The sequence below is a fragment of the Colletotrichum abscissum genome (assembly GCF_030869225.1).
Source record: "Colletotrichum abscissum strain IMI 504890 chromosome Unknown Scaffold_12.1, whole genome shotgun sequence".
NCBI lineage: Eukaryota > Fungi > Ascomycota > Sordariomycetes > Glomerellales > Glomerellaceae > Colletotrichum > Colletotrichum abscissum.
The window spans coordinates 399,018-415,309 of record NW_026850010.1 but is presented as its reverse complement, the minus strand read 5'-3'; the positions used below and the strand labels follow the sequence as shown (position 1 = coordinate 415,309).

General features: G+C 53.3%; 6 protein-coding genes across 6 annotated transcripts; 3 read left to right on the top strand and 3 right to left on the bottom strand.

Annotated features, from left to right (window-relative positions):
* Nucleotides 1-787: 787 nt before the first annotated feature.
* CABS01_05904 (uncharacterized protein) lies at nt 788-3,145 on the bottom strand (the record flags this gene model as incomplete). Its single annotated transcript, XM_060539272.1, has 4 exons — nt 788-1,062; nt 1,115-1,762; nt 1,823-2,658; nt 2,724-3,145. 4 exons carry the CDS (start codon nt 3,143-3,145, stop codon nt 788-790), a joined length of 2,181 nt encoding a protein of 726 aa, XP_060404667.1.
* Nucleotides 3,146-5,118: 1,973 nt separating this feature from the next.
* Nucleotides 5,119-5,932, bottom strand: CABS01_05903 (uncharacterized protein; the record flags this gene model as incomplete). The annotated part of the gene is made up of 3 exons (XM_060539271.1): nt 5,119-5,191; nt 5,246-5,778; nt 5,840-5,932. The coding sequence occupies 3 exons, from the start codon at nt 5,930-5,932 to the stop codon at nt 5,119-5,121; spliced, it is 699 nt and encodes a 232-aa protein (XP_060404666.1).
* A 412-nt stretch (nt 5,933-6,344) lies between these two features.
* On the top strand, nt 6,345-8,790 carry CABS01_05902 (DNA polymerase alpha/epsilon subunit B; the record flags this gene model as incomplete). Its single annotated transcript, XM_060539270.1, has 2 exons — nt 6,345-7,075; nt 7,128-8,790. 2 exons carry the CDS (start codon nt 6,345-6,347, stop codon nt 8,788-8,790), a joined length of 2,394 nt encoding a protein of 797 aa, XP_060404665.1.
* A 2,012-nt stretch (nt 8,791-10,802) lies between these two features.
* CABS01_05901 (uncharacterized protein) lies at nt 10,803-13,396 on the top strand (the record flags this gene model as incomplete). The annotated part of the gene is made up of 2 exons (XM_060539269.1): nt 10,803-11,141; nt 11,192-13,396. 2 exons carry the CDS (start codon nt 10,803-10,805, stop codon nt 13,394-13,396), a joined length of 2,544 nt encoding a protein of 847 aa, XP_060404664.1.
* Nucleotides 13,397-15,295: 1,899 nt separating this feature from the next.
* Nucleotides 15,296-16,097, top strand: CABS01_05899 (uncharacterized protein; the record flags this gene model as incomplete). Its single annotated transcript, XM_060539267.1, has 3 exons — nt 15,296-15,457; nt 15,618-15,819; nt 15,967-16,097. The coding sequence occupies 3 exons, from the start codon at nt 15,296-15,298 to the stop codon at nt 16,095-16,097; spliced, it is 495 nt and encodes a 164-aa protein (XP_060404662.1).
* CABS01_05900 (uncharacterized protein) lies at nt 15,563-15,736 on the bottom strand (the record flags this gene model as incomplete). The annotated part of the gene is made up of 1 exon (XM_060539268.1): nt 15,563-15,736. One exon carries the CDS (start codon nt 15,734-15,736, stop codon nt 15,563-15,565), a length of 174 nt encoding a protein of 57 aa, XP_060404663.1.
* Nucleotides 16,098-16,292: the final 195 nt, after the last annotated feature.

The following is a 16,292-nucleotide window of genomic DNA, read 5'->3' as shown; positions in this document are numbered from 1 at the left end:
ACTAAGGGCAGTCTCCAAAGTTCAAAGTTCAATCCTTTTCTTGGCGCTCGTTTCCATGAGGCTCTGCTAAAACACGCCCGAGGGGTCAGCATTTCGATTCGATCTAGAGTGCGGGATCCGTAGGTCTGTGAAAGTGATGATCATCTCCAGGACACACACCACGGAGCTGGCTGCCAATTTGAGCCAAGATCCTCGCCGCCTTTGCGCTTTGGAGCTTCATATTTTGCGGCGTGTTCATCCCGGACTCTCAAGTCGTGAGGCTCTGCTTCGGTGCCGTGGCCGCCGATTGATACACTGGGTGTCTCGGGCTCGAGCTGGTCTCCGAGATGGACAAAGTTCTCGTAATGATGCCGTGGTCGCGCCGTGGTGATATGATGCTTAACGAATTCAACTCCTATTCGTGATGCAAAATAGTGTGTCTATTCACCCCCACGCCTCGTTTCGAGTACAACCCGATGTCCTCTAGATCTCGACCTGGTGGTGTGGAAACACACGATGCCACTTTCGCCTCAGCTGAGACGACTGGACCAGAGCCACGCCCTTCTGCTGCCGCTGGGTACTGCCCCAAAAGAAACCAAAAAGAACACCACACACCATCCCTCTCCCCCGTACCAAAAACTCCCTTGTTCGCATAACCTGACGCTGTAACATGACCGATCGATCGGCATGTCTTCCCATGTCTATCGCTGAGCCCACCGTTTTCAAAGTATTTCCCAAGTTAAACCCCTGAAGAAAACGGAGGGGAGTAAACATTCCCGAGGGATAACGGATCAACCAAGACGGATCTTCAGTCTGCTTCGGCTAATTGCATTATCAACCTAGCAGCCATATCTAGGAAAGGGAAAGGACTTGTGACATCCTTCTCTTCGAGCAGTCTCTTGTCGGCCGTCTCGTAGCCAGAACATTTGAAGTCCACGAGATAGACGCCGTGCTCCATCTCGTATATTTGGATGTCCACGTGCAAGGCTACAAAATCTCGCTTCCCCTCATCATCGCCAACAACATGAAAGCTATCTGGGGTCTTACTACCCTCTGTGGGAGTTCCTGAGGCCTGATGCAGTGCTGTAGTCTGGTTAGCGGGAAACCCTAGATCAGGAAGTATGCAAACACTTACTCGACGTCTCCCATCGGACCTTGATATGCCATGGGTCGGCTGGTAGCTTATATCTCTTGAGGGGATCAATACTGCTAGTTGAATCATTGGCCCCTTGAGGAGCGTATTCCTCGACGAAGCTACCGTCGTTGCTGGGTTGATCGGCCTCATTGCCGTGGACTTTTTCATAGTCTTCGTCGGGCACATAAGTCGCACCGAGCTTGTTCAAGGCCTTGTGAATACACAAGAGGGCTTCCCAAGGCGCATTGCGCGAGCGGATACCGAATTGCCACCTCACAGGCTTTGTCTTCTTCGCCTGAACGACGGGCGTCATGCCTTGTGGCCGTTTGCTGGAATCGTCGAGTCTGACCTGACTGTTCCTGGAGTGAGGCTTGAGATGCCTTGCTGTCTCTTCCCTTTCTGCATCCGTGCGGGCGGATGAGCCTGGCTCGTTGACGACGATTGTTGGCGCCGGATGGTCCTCGGGGCCAGCCTTCTCACGCTCCATGTACTCTTTGTGATAGGTTGGCAGACTGCTAGGCAGAATTCCGATCTTGCTGATGTAGGGTCGTTGTCCACCGACTGTCGAGCCACCCGACCTCGCGGATGATGCACTAGGAAGTGGACTACTAGAGCCATCTTGATCTACTGAAAGTGATGACATGGCCTCTGTTGAAATATTAGACGGTGATTCATCATGTGGACAGGCCCTCACTGGTAGATACGTACCATTCACTTGCATGAGTTTGTTCTCGCGAACAATCATGTACGCATCTTTAATCGCTGACGGTTCCGCAGCCTGCAAAGCCTCCTCTACGTCCTTCTTTCCGTAACCCATGGTCTTACTGATCTTCTCTGTGACCTCGTTGTGCAACTTCTCCTGGACTCTAGGGGGGGCATTGGGTGCAATGTCACTCTTCTGGATGGCCTTGTTAGGGTCCACGCCTGTGTTGAAGAACTCCTCGACCGGCGGCGCCAGATAAGGCGGCAGGTCAGTCATGAACCAGGGGTCCTGACGGATATCATCAATAGTGGCACGTTGCACAGGATTGACGACCAGCATCTTCTTAATGAGGCCTGCAGCACCAGAGTTCATCCACTGCGGTATGCTGTATGTGCCGCGTGCAATCTTTGCGAAGAGACTGGGGATATGCTCATCGTCAAAGGGGAGTCTGCCCACTAGCAGGACGTAAAGAATCACGCCACAACTCCACACATCTACCTCTGGGCCAGCGTAAAGCTTGCCACCAATGACTTCGGGTGCGGCATAATTTGGACTTCCGCAACTCGTCTTCAGGAAGTTTCCGTCCGTCATGATGTTGCTCAAACCAAAGTCGGCAATCTTGACATTGAGGTTATCGTCCAGAAGAAGGTTTTCGGGCTTCAGGTCTCGATGCACGATCTTGTGTCGGTGGCAGTACTCGACGGCGCATAGCATCTGTTGAAAGAATCTACGCGCCTCGGGCTCCTTCATTCGGCCGTTTTGCACTATATAGTCGAAAAGCTCTCCGCCTGCATATTCAAGGACCATGATGATCTCGTTGGGGGTCTTGATAACAGTGTATCTGTGTTGATTTGAGTTAGCGATAGGCCTGAAGCGAGCCAGCGTCGTCTCAGACATGTCACATACAATTTGATAATGTGAGGATGTCGCAGAAGCTGTAGGTATTCGATTTCACGCTCCACGCGACCAGCCATATCTCTGCTGATGAGCTTCTTCCTCGCGATGATCTTGAGAGCAACCTGCTGGCCGGTACCATTGTGGGTAGCCAGCTTCACTTTTCCAAAGGAGCCCTCGCCCAGGGTCTTGATGATCTTGTAGGCACCAATGCGCTGCTCCGTCTTGATCTTCTCCCGCAGCGGGGCGGTGGTATCGACGGGCGGTCCCATATTGGCGATGTTTACGGCACCGGGCACAGGCGGTCGTAGTTCGTGATGGCCGGCGGCGGAGGCGGCAGCATCGGAGGCGGCACCGTGCTGCTGGGAGCGTCGTCGGATCTGGGAGGGCGAGAGACTGATATGAAGCTCCTCCTCGTCGAAACCGGAAGCCATATTGTCGGTCGGGAGGGGGGATGGGGGGGGGACTCAGGTCGTTTTTGTTTGAATGGGGTTGTGGCCGGAGCAAGCCTTTGGACCACACTCAAGTGGGCATGACGAAGTTGGAGGTGGATTGTGGAGGGGAACATGGACTGGTGAGGTGGAGTGGCTGCCAAGAAGCTCCCTGGCTCGTCTGGTTTGTGCCAGGCTGTTCTGCACCTTCAGGCTTCCTGCCCCCCCCCTTCTTTTTCCATCTGCCTGCCCATGCCAGGTGCCATTCGCCGACTCTTGCCCGCAATGGTGGGGAGAAAGTGCGCTCTGGTCTGTGCTTCAAAGAGTCCCGTCCCTCCAGGTCATACCTATTGGTGCCCCAACCTACAGGCCATTATTACTCACCACAACCTGATGAAAGAATCATCACGAATTACCTTTGGCAGATACTGCTGCAGGCTGAGCGCAAAAAAAATTCTACTCAGTAGCGCTGCTATCATTCTTAGAAACTACGCGTCCAAGGTAGCCCAGAAAGGTAATCATTGATATGATCCTCCTGACACCATCTCAACCCCCGTTCCATTGGGCCCAACATGGAAATTCAAGTAGAGTTTTAAGGTGGGTGAGCAGATAATGGCTAGATAGATAATCCAACTCACCTTGGGTATCATATCCCTCATTACCCCAGGCTGCGGTGTGAGGCGGCCGCTGATAAGTGACAGCTCATAATCATACCGCTGAGTGCGCCGGTCCAACTACATCAGGTCGCATCATCAGTAAGGTTGGTGGCTGTAGCCTCATGACTGCATGATAGCTACGCTCGTTCTGAGAACAGACAGACACAACTGCCGTTGCAGGATCGAACATCGCCTGACGATATCGACACTTGCTCATTCGTCAGCATTGAATCAAACAAATATCAGGATCAGGTATCCGTAGTTACTCTCCGTCAGGTTATATCAGCATGAATACGCGATCGTCCCGAGTCATATTCAAGCGCACCAACTACACACAATGATACAAGACATTTGATGTTGATAAGTAATGACTAGACCTGACCAGTAGATGGATCGCGGCTCGAGGCATACTCTGGTGGTGTATCCGTATCATTTTCACATACTGCGCCGGTGGCCACAGAACCTCTTACGCAGTAATTACTACCTTGGGTTTGGATACAGGATGGGCTCTTGGCCATAGGAAATCCCTCGCCCTGGACTCAAGGAAGCAGAGCCCAACTGATCGCTGGCATCGCTACCCGCCCGCATGTCATCCTATGGACGGCCCGGCAACTCAGGCCACCCAGGGATCAAGGCGCTGCAGCTGCTTGCATCGGCTAAACAACCCTGATCAATCCTACCATCCAAAGGAACAACGGCCCTCTGACCCAGGTATCTGTACCATTTGGAAAACTATCGAGATGCAAAGATTCGAGGATCAAAATCTTTCAAGACTATTGATGATAATTCCAGGGTTAGTCGGTAAAACATACCCGAACTGACTCAACCGAGAACATCAACCGGCGGTCTGGAATCCGGTGCATGTGCCCGCTTCTGTTCTTGGGCTCCTTTCGTCCATGTGCATATTATGGCGGGAGTCGAGTACGGGGTTGTGGGGGGAAACCGTGTCTGCAGGACGAAAGATTCTGCAGCAACTCCATTCCCGAGGTTAAAGGAGCAAGCTCACGATCCCCTCCGTGTGCTTGTTCCTTGCCAATTGCTCGAACAAAAGACCAAGTGGAGGTGGGTGGGTTCTTCAAACTCGCGTAGGCTTCGTCTAGCCCTCTTCCTCCCAAGTTGCACTTCGACCCCAAAAAGGTACCTGTTCGGCGAAGAAAGTAACCTGATGTTCATCCTAGAAACCGACTAACATAATCTCGTCAATATATGCAGTCGTAAAGTGGTGAGCTACTATTACATGAGCGTACAAGTTCACAGCGCGCATCCGGGGGTCGGCTAGCTGCCCCCCCGAAGATACCTCCGATACTTGCGGGGCGATTACTAGTGGTCTTTATCGTCTTCCTCGCGAAGTCTCTCAACGAGCTTTTCTGAAAGATACGGACTCAACCCAAGACTATTCGTGTTAGTCTGTCTGTCTAGTTTGTTTCACAGAGGCTTCGCAACTTACATTCCCTCGTTGGTGATAATTCGATATGTTCCACTTGGCTCGAGCTGACCAATTATGTTGCCGCTTTGATCGACTTCAACGCTGCCCAGGATATCTTCAGGCCAGGCAATGCGACCAAAATCTGGAGGGTTTCTCGAATCACTAAGGTGGACGTAACCGCCGTGCCCGCCTCCTCCGGCGCCGCCTTGGGCACTGGCACCACCAGCACCACCGCCTCCAGCGCCGCCGCCGCCACCGACCTTGCTCGACGAACGCCTCTTGTTCGTCTGGGCAAAGAGTGCCCCTCCAGAGCCAAGATTGGCTCCGCCAGGCCCTGCAAAGGCTTGCGCCTGTGCTAAGAGGTCCTTGTCTTTATGCGCATGCTCCGCAAGAACTTCATAGAGGATCTTGGTAAAGGTTTGGTTCTCGATAAACGATCGTGGCGTCGGAGGATCGGTCGTAGAGAAGCCAATGGCTATTCTCTGGTTCGGAGGCTCATCTTCAAGGTAGGTTAAGAGAAAAGAGGCTCGTGATGCATCCGCAGGGAAGACTTTCTGCGCGGTAGAAACGGTCAGCTGCTTTATCGACACGCATGGCAGAGGGACAGGAACTCACAATGCGCGGGTTGGACGGCAAGCTGGACATGGGACGGAAGAAATTGAGTCTAGAAACATGCCTCGGCATGAGTCGAGCTACTGGTGCCAGCATTGTGAGTATATTGGTCGGAGGGGTGCGAAAGACAGGAGCGGCGTATTTGCAATTGAGAGGCTTTGTCTTTTCGAATTTTGGCACAGACAGCTCCGATTTCTTTCGATGACAGCATCCCAGCTGCCCAGAGTCAGTCAAGGAAGCTTGAGCCACCACCTGCTCCAGCCACAGCCACAGCACTCAACCCCACTTCGGCTGACTGTGGCGCGGGGTTAAGAGAGCGCGATCAATTAACCAAGACGCGGTGTTTCGCTGCGATGGACGCGTCTCAATTAAGCCTTTGGCGTCCCTCGCGACTGTTCTTGACAACCACTCTGTGACAAGTGCGACAACCGCCACTCCGAAGAAGATCCTCGAATTTTGATACACTGCCATCTCCATACCATTCAAATCACAGAGAAACGTCTCAATCATGGATCCGCCACCGTCAATATCTCCTAAGCGCAAAATGCCCATGGCCAACATCTTTGCCGCAAGGACGCCTGCCCCTCCATCTTCTGCGATACCCTCGTCCTCGCCCGCATTCGGCACCCCAGTCCATCCTTTGAAGCCTTTCAAAGTCTCAGCGCCGACGAAACACGCGATCCTCCCCATCATTCTACCTCCAGCCACACTACGACCACTGGCATTCCGAACCTTCACAAAGAAACACAGTCTGACCATTGCCTCCTCCGCCTTACAAGAATTGGCTACATTCATCGGCCGGCATTGTGGTTCCGCATGGCGAGAGGAGGGACTCGCAGAGAAGGTTCTGGAGGAGGTGGCAAAGTCATGGAAAGGCCGCAATGGTGGAGTTATCGTCGATGGCGCAAGCCCAGAGCTTAAAGATATTCTGAAAAACTTGGAGGGAAATATGAGCGGGGGCAAAATTGTGGCCGGCGCCAGAGGCTTGAGTCGACAGAATAGCCTTCTGATCGAACCGGGGCAAGATGTGGACATGTCAAACGCGAGATTGGGTTTGCGGCCGGCACAGGCATCGTTGGCTCGAGAGGACAGCCAACAGAGCTTTGGCATGTCTAGTCTGGGCGTCGAGGAAGAAGAGGACGACGAGAGTATCAAGGATCCGCGGAAGTGGTTCAACGTAATCGATGCCTACGATCAGCCAAGATATTCCTACAATGTTGCCAAGAAGCATTTCGAGAGGTACGACATGGGTTCTGCCCGAGGCAGGAGCTTACTTGCTAACGATGAGCAGGGAAACCTCAAAACCTTCACTCCTACCGCCAGCATCACACAAAACTGCGCTATTCAGAAACAGGTACAATGTCATACACCAGAGATTGCTCAGGAACGAGTCCTTCCAGACGTCAGCAGTTGCGAGCACGAGGGCTCCTTCGGGCAAACGGTCATCATCAAACCAACTAAACCACAGAATTACCCCAATCGCCAATCTTTTAGGTCGCCATGGTAGCCACCACATGCTTTTGGGGATGTTGAATGTGTTGCCTGCGGGAGGCCTCGCGATTAGCGACCTGACGGCCACTATTGCCCTAGATGTGTCACAAGCTGTTGCAATCCCCGAAGATTCGGCTTGGTTCGCTCCTGGAATGGTTGTGCTCGTGGATGGTGTTTACGAGGAAGAAGAGGAGTCCGTCGGCAAGGGACTGAGTGGTAGCAGCGGTGTCGGAGGAACACTAGGCGGCAGGTTCCAAGGCTTCTTCATCGGTCAACCCCCATGCGAGAAGAGGAGAGCCACATTAGGAGTCAGTGGTCCCGATGGCGGCCAGGATCACACCATAGGAGGTGGATTCGGCTGGATCGATTTCCTCGGCGTCGGAAGCGAACGAGCCGTCGGATCCAAGATGCGGAAGCTTGAACAGCGTTTACTGCCCCGCCACTCTGCCGAGGAGGTGCCTAGTAGAGGGCGGATGGTGATCATCGGCGAGTTGAACCTTGACCAACCACGAACGTTGCAAGCCTTGCGAAGGATACTTGCGATATATGCAGCTGAGCCCGAAGGCTCAAGTCCAATGACTTTCGTTGTCACGGGCAATTTCACGCAGCATGCTGTTCTTGCCAGGGGTGGTAGCGGCGGCAGCATTGAGTACAAAGAATATTTTGACGCCTTGGCCTCGGCCCTGTCCGACTACCCCACGCTCCTCCAAACGTCTACATTTGTGTTCGTTCCTGGAGACAACGACGGTTGGGTGTCAGCGTTCACTGCCGGCGCTGCGACACCGCTGCCTCGAAAAGGTGCACCGGATGTCTTCACATCACGTATTAGACGCGTTTTCGCGGCGGCAAATGCGGAGCTCGGGGCCAAGAGCGATGGCGAGGCCATCTGGACGTCGAACCCAAGCCGTTTGACACTCTTCGGTCCGAATCACGAAGTTGTCGTCTTCCGAGATGATATCTCAGCTCGCCTCCGCCGCACGGCAGTCCGCCTCAAGTCATCGAAACAGAATGCCGGCGAGGATGAGGAGACCCAGCCTCCCGAAGACGGCAGCGGAGCAGACGACGTCAATATGGCAGGGAACGACCAAGTCGAAGCAGACGAGGCTATGGACGTCGATATTCCCAGCGAGAAGCCCGCTGTAAAAGAGGTCAATTCGAGCCTGCCTCAAGACATTCATGCGGCGCGGAAGCTCGTCAAGACGATCTTGGACCAAGGGTATCTGTCGCCTTTCCGTCAAGCGACCCGCCCAGTGCACTGGGACTATGCGACGGCTCTGCACCTCTACCCTTTGCCAACATCAATGGTCCTTGTAGACACGACGGCGCCACCGTTTTGTGTGACGTACGAAGGGTGTCATGTCATGAACCCGGGCAGCATTCTTGTGCCTGGACGGACGCGAGTCGGTCGCTGGATAGAGTATGAGATTGGCAAGATTGGCAAGTTACGGGAGACGACGTTTTGAGTTACAGCATAGCGGCTTTGTGTTTTACAATACAATAGACTTGGGGCCGGAGTCGTGGCTACCTAATAAGGGCTGTTGGCAATTGGGGTTGAGAATGATACCACCATCTTCAAGGAAAGACAAGTCCCTTGAACGATGAGATGAATCTGCACATGGAATGCCGTTTACTCTGTGTCTATTTTATCCTTTGATGGGCACATAATCACCAGCCTAGAGTTCTCTCTCCAGTGTTCTACGGCTGGGGCGATGGCTTCCGAGGAGATGGACGTATTGGCTCTTAAGCTAATTAAGATAAGATTACCAAGTGACGCTTCTCTCAAGTTGGGGAGTTCATCACCGTTGATAGATATGGCAGCATGCTTCCTGTGCCTGATCAGAGGCCATCATTGGTTGAATCCTGGTTGGGAAGTTTTTGACGATCTTCATAGGCTTCATTGGCTGTGTTGGCTTTACGCAAGTAGCAACGCAGCACCCGACATGGCCATTTCGAAGACGCTGTTTCCTAGCACAGTTCAGGCTGCTCGAAAGGTTTGACATTGGGTTCCGGCTCTAGATACAGAGTTCGAGAGGTACAAGCTCAAGGTCATGATGATCACCAAGGCATGAGGTTGAAGTTCCACTTCCTCGTGGAGAAGCATGTTCCCCAAGCACGCGGGAGAAATGAGCTGCGCGTGAGTTGTCACTCCACGCAAATTTTCCTGGCTTAGCGCACCGCTAGACCACCGGAGGCAGGAGATAGCCGTGAGAGAGTAAGGTAGGTAGGTTGCGTAACATGAAGATAGGTGACTCTCTCTTTCCAGACTCCAGCCAGTCATAGCAGCCCAGACCTGGTTTGCGCTTGACCGCTGCTGAAACGGAGTTGACCAAAACGTGGAAGTCGGCCCACGTACTGGGTGTTCTTGCGGCATTCGTTCCCGCCCTTAGACACATTTCTGTGACTCCCTCCCAGCTTGTCCATCGAATTCGAGCGTGCACTAACACCACATACCGCTACCCTGGTCGACATTCCCATAATGGGATAGGTACCCCATGGTCTTGTCCCTCTATCCCTTCTTTCTTCCGTCTCAAGTCCTGGCATCCGTCGGACCCGACCGTTAGGTACCTTGGTATGCTGTGGTCCCGGCGAGCGTATTTCAAGTGTCCAACACTATCCGTCTGTGTTCACCCAGACACAGTTTGGCTTTGTGTATTGTTATCGAGGAAGAACAAAATACCTTAGAACAAGAGATGAAGGTCCATGGCGGCCCAGACCGCGGGCTAAAATAAGCGAGAAAGTACTCCGTACCAACGCCAAGTTCGGCCGGGTCTGGACTCCACTCCTTCGCAGCATACCTTCCAAAATACAGTGCTCCGGTTCGGCCCAATCAAGTCAGCAGCAGACCACTCACCTTCAATCGCCTCGCATCGCCTTGTCCTGGGCGCCACTGGAGCACGCCCTGCATCGTGGGGAATCTCGATCGAGATCTCACAGAATTTCCCTATCTTCCGCCCAAAGCCCCATTCGGCCTTCCCGGGCAGTTTCGACCGCCGATCTTCCTCCAAGACGACGCAGGAGGCACAACTGAATGACTTGGCTTTCGCCAGCATCGCGAACACCACTCGCCAGCACTGCGTGCGCGCTTGCGTTGCCATCCAGGTTGTGTGGGCAGCCTCGGCCTCAAGCTCTGCCTTGCTGACTGACATTGTCGGTGACGCCAGCTCCGTTTTCGAATAATCTACCTTATTTCTGCATCTCGGCTCGGATTGTTGCTGCCGCTCCTGCTGCTCTTGACGCTTGTTAGAGCGTAAGAAGAAACGCTCCGAGCCTTTCAGACGCCACCTCACGAGCCGTGGGACCTACCATTTGTTTACCATCGTCAGCGGTTGCTGCTACATACCGTCTGGATCCGCCGCACCGACGTTGCACCCATTTGTTTTGAAGTTCATGGGTCTGGACATCACGGCATTCCGTCCCCGCTCTCAGTGAACCGCCGTTGGCAGGACCACACCATCACAAGCAATCAAAAAAAGCCATGGCATTGTCACCGGGTGGCATCGTTTCGGCTCAGCTAGGCTTCCTTGCCATCTTCAACCCATCGTTGGGTCATTCCGATGAGACTCTTGACGATCAAATTGTTTACTACTCTTCAGTCAACACCCAACGACATAAACGGCGTCACCGCTCACGTGCAAAGCCAACTGAGAATCTGTCTCAAGAGGAGCGCAATGAGCGTCTTCGTCAGATTGGTCTTGCCCAGGGCATGGTCGAGTTCAGCAAGAGCTTCTCTGGCGGCCAGCCTGTCGACTCCATCGACACGGACAAGACACGTGTGATCCTCCATGAGCTGGAGCAAGACTGGTGGATTCTTGCAGTACGTTTCTCCTTACACTGCTTTGTTTTCCTATTGCTGATTGCCTGCAGTCCATTGATCTTACTCGTATTCCTTTGCCGCCCAAGCTTCAGACAGGGAAAGCACAAGAAACCCCAGAAGAGGTTGTCGAGTATTCATCTAAGGAGATTAAGCCGTCATCTCTTCTGTTGCAGGATCTGCTCCGTGCTCATACTATCTTTCTGCTTCATCATGGCACCTCACTCAGTGCCCTGTTTGTTCGCTCCCGAAGAATGAGTTTCCTCAGCCTGCTTGGTCGGTATTGGGACCTATTTTTGTCAACTTGGAACGTAATGTTACAAGGGAACCCAATTCGCACAGTATTTGGAGGCATCAACATCGCTGCGTCTGGCGAACTGGGCATTGGCGTCGGCGAAGAGGAGCGGGGCAGTGGGGAACGAGAGGTGTTGGAAGGGCTCGTCACTAGAGTTGAGGGTCTTAAAGACCTGGTGGTCTCAAAATTTGGATCATTGGATGCCGATGGGGAGTCGAAAACCGGGAAGGAGCCGAAGAGGTCCTGGCTGGGTACAGGAGAAGATCCAGGTCCTGAAGACGGTGCCATTTTTCTGGGGATAGGAGCGTTATCTCGCAAGTCCGTGAGAGATATCACCCTATGGATGGAAGACTTGTATACATGGGGAGAAAACGCCTACGGCGTCATTGATAGTCCGACATCTCTTCGCGCTGGCCGACGGGTGAAGAGATCTAAGCCGGTCCCGGAAGCCAAACCAGCACCAGCCCCGGCGCTTACAACGAAGCCAGCAGTACGGCCGCCGGTTCGCCCCAACAATCATCGATCAAATTCTGGCTCTGCTTCTGGGAGCTCGACCTCGACGAGAACACTGGCTGAGCGGCGTGGGCTTGATATTGGTACGGTGAAAGAAGCCAAAAGGCCAAGTGACACCAAGGACAATTCGGCCCCCGTTCCCGAGATCGGCGACACCGAAGCCGACACTGTAGCCGCTACCGGCTCTACCGCTACGCCAACTCAAGGAGAGAGCGATGGCCACATGGACAAACTTATGACGGTCATGAAGTTGGGGTACGGCACGTATTGGTCAATCGGCAAATCGGATACTTCTTCGTCTGCGGTTAGGAGCCAACTATCTGCCGTTGCTGCGTTTCAAACTGGGGAGTCCTCTAAGGCTGCGGTGAACCCGCATGTGAAACCTAAGCAGATGGAAGATGACGAGGGACACTACCTCATTGGCCTGATGGGCGATGTCGAGGAGGGTAGTGGCGATGAGGAAAACGGAGCCTCAGATGAGGCAGCTGAGCCCGAATCGAACTCTCGTACCATGCTACGCACCGTCCACGTTGAGCTTGACAAAGTTGGCACGGATCGCCTAGAAGCAGATGTCGTGAGGAACCTCGGCAACCTCACGAACGATGTGACGCCTCTCGGAGCCAACGCTGTGAGCTCGAACCCGACATTTGGAAACCAGGACTCGAACAAAGCAAGCAAGATGCGCGTCGTCGTCTACGTAAACAAACCCTTCATATTTACTTTCCTCTTTGAGTTGAGGACCGACTCGCTGGCCTGGGACTCGTTCTACAAGTCTCTTCATTTCCAGTTAGCACCTTTACGAAAGCCACTTTTATCTTCGATCCAATATCGGCCAGATAGGCCGGAGTCCAGTTCTTCATCGTCCAACATCTACGATCTCGTATGGGACGCTGAGGCTATGACGGTACATTCGACCATACCAAATATTCCGGACCACACACAAGCATTCCTATCAAACGCACCATTACCATGGTCAAGAGTGGAGGCCATGAACACACACATGCAACTACTCAACATTTTCAACCTCACCAGGCCGGAAATGAATCAGCTCGAGAGGACCTGCAAGACCAATCGTGGCTGGTGGGTCGTCTGGCAGCGCATCCTGAATCGACACGCCACGAGCGACGAAGCATTTCAGCCAGCGCAGAACTACGAGGATGGCGCCCAGTCGACGTCGGATAGGGACGTTTCCCCAGCGAGCGGCGATGGATCCAGCACAGCGCGGCCGGCATCGCCTACGCCGCCGAGCCCGACGGTCAGTAAGGAGATTATCCTGATCCGTAGGGCGAGCGATCACGCCGGCTACCGCGGCGTCAGCTCGTCGTTCGCCGAGGGCGGCATAGGACTGACGGGATCTGGGTGGGGCGGTGACGGCGCGGGCCGTCTTGCGTCGGGGATCGGCATTGACACACGGAAGTATATTGAGGGGCTCTTGAACTTTAGCCGGTGAAGAACACGATGTAGTTGCTCTAGAACTCTCCAAAATCTAGGGCGGCCGGGGCGGTGGTCAATTTTCCTTCCTTTCTCCAACTTCTAGGTTGAGAGACACGCGGAGTACGCGGGGAGCGCAAAAACGGATTAGCTACGGCTGTGGCGTTGGGTTCGTGTCAATAACAGGGGAGACATCATGATGATACGCATCAGCGGTGGACTTTTTTTTCCCCCCTCGTCAAGAACATGATTAGATGAGGGTAATTTTTTGTCAATGAATGACCAAAGGTCGATATCCCATGACCGTGCGTAAACCCATTGCACTCGAGTAACGTCATGATTCCTTTCCTGGCGTACTTTTTAGGACGAAAGTGCCCGGCTTGGCTTCGGGCTAATTTTGAGTCCACGGCGTGTGTCTGTGTGTCTGCTCTGCTCTGCTACACTACCTAGACTTGTTAGTAACAGCAGGTCATAATTTCTGCGCTAGAGAAATTGTAATTCTTCTATTGCCGCAGTAGCTTGACAGCGGCTCGGTAGCCATGACGCCATGGGATCTAGAAGTGTGACGCGTGACATTTTGGATCTGGGTGTTGAGTTGAGTGTGAGTAAGTGTCCTAAACGTCACGATCCAGGGCAGTAGTGTAAGGCGAGCAGAATCGCCTTCGGCCCTGGGTAGGGGGCTTCTGAAGGCGACAACAGATGAGTAGTTGATTACGTCTAGAAATGGGACATCAGAGGGCTTATGAAGAATGGATGATCGCTTGGCATAGCAAGCTACCTAGACGAAAGAGCTGCAGGGTGACGCCAAGCCCTTTACGTTGGATGAATGTGCTTTCTTTTGTCGGTGCCGCCAGTCTCAATGGCTGCTTCACTGATAGCGGCAAAATACGTCTCAGAAGCTGAGAGTCGATTTTGGTGAGGGAGAAACAAAGACCATGATACTTCCGATGCCACTAATGAGCGGATGAGGTCTCTTATCGCTCCGTTTTATGTCCCTAACGAAACTAAATGAAAGTTAGAGAGCAAGAGACTGAATGGAGATGTACGAAGATTTAAAGAGATCTTCTTAACCTCTATGTTCATATGATGATAATTGTAGCTAGATACTGTCCGCTCTCAAGCGACAAAAAAAAGGTCAATCAGGACTTAGGGGACTGTGGACTGGTAGGGCTGATTTGAGGGTGTAAATCATGACCGTGAGTTCACCACGCCGGAAGCTTGTTGAATAGTACGCGGGTGTGACTGTTTGTCCGTAGGGAAGCCACCGGGGGATTTGCTGCTCCTGCGTTTTCTGTTATTTACCTTGATTATCATGACTCCTGGCTGAATATCTGTGAGGGTCTAGATGGATGGCAGCTCAAGTTCGACGCGACAGACTTTCCCAAGCGCGGGATATGCTGGCTTCACCTTGTTTCACCGAAGTAGTCGCACAAGGTTCGATAGGACGACAGCGATCGTAACAAGGGTACAGAAACAATGAGCCGGGGCTTAGATGTGTTGTGGATGGTCGAAATGGATGCTTTCTCTAGGGGTGGTTGCTGGGCTGCGGCCGACTTCCCCCAAAGCAACAGCGAATCGCCAGGAAGAGAGGGGGATTTGCTGCAGGGGCCGGAGAACGCACGGCAGACAAGGCGAAGAAGGAGGGGCAAGAGGATTTCCAAGGATCCCAGAGAAGTGGGAGGGGGACTGCGAGGCTCTTCACCTGCCAACCGGCATCACCCCGCCGATAATAACCTACGGAGTGCAGCATGTAGGGGTTCTATGTACTTCATAGGGAAGGTAGGGAGAGGGTCTGACAGAGTTGACAGGGCTCAGAGCACCGAGAAAAGTCTTTTCACCTACCATCCCTACCACAGGAAAGCTGGATGGGAAACTCATGAACCCTGCAGGAAGGGCGAAAACAGAGCCACAATTGCCAATGAGAGCCGCGCAACCACGAGCGCTGCGGCCTTGCTTCCTTTTGCTTGCGGCCTCCCAAGAGTTTCCCAACAAGTCCACAAGTTGGACGAGAAGAGGGCCCAGTGGTCCACGGCTTTCGGGCACGTCGGGAGAGGCGCCCACCAGAAACGCGCCACCATCTGTAAGAAATCTTTCCCTCTCAGCCCCGAGTTGCTCACTCCCCCTGCAAAGTTCTACTGCCTTGGTTTCAGAAGCTAGCTGTTGCCAGTTGAATATGCCCTATCCGTCAGTACGGGGCAGGTCGGTGGGCGCGAAATGTATGACGGTCGCGGATGTCCCAGGGATTCGTTGGGCTGAACGCGGTCTCGTCCAAGCCGTCTAGCGGCATCGTCGGAGCCGTCTTGGACCCTTGGATGATGCCATTGGACCGCGTTAGGCATGTCAGGCGCTCGAGCAACATCAAGCTTGAAGCTGCAAAGCAATGCGTGGAAGCTCGCGCCCTACCGAACGGTGTCATGTACAGTGTCTTGCGTGTGCGCATGTGTAAGTACATCGAGGCTCAGATGCCAGTAGATAGAGCACGGAACTGAGGTAGGTAGGTGGGGGGGAGGTACGTACCGTGTTAGTGTTGATGGTGTTGTGTTGTGTTTTGCGCGCGTGAAGGAAAGACATTGGCTGGTGAGGTCATAGTTCCCGCAAGTGCCGATCCATCATCGAAGCTCTATCTCCCTCTTGTCCTTGTCCGCGCGCAGCTTCCGCAGCAGCAGCGCACAATCTCCATGCCCGGTGCCGAAAGAGTTCTTCTTCACCTTGCACAGTAGAGGCGGCTTAGGTTAGGTTCCCATCCATGTCCGACTGACTTTTTAACCTGGGAAGAACCCTCCTCGACCGATCCCATCCCACCCTCCCAACTTATTAAAGATACCCTTGTCTGCTGCTCATTGTGACTGCCTTTCCGCCACGACCTTAATCACCCGACAACCAAAGTCCAGATCCAGAACTATCTTATTTGTCCC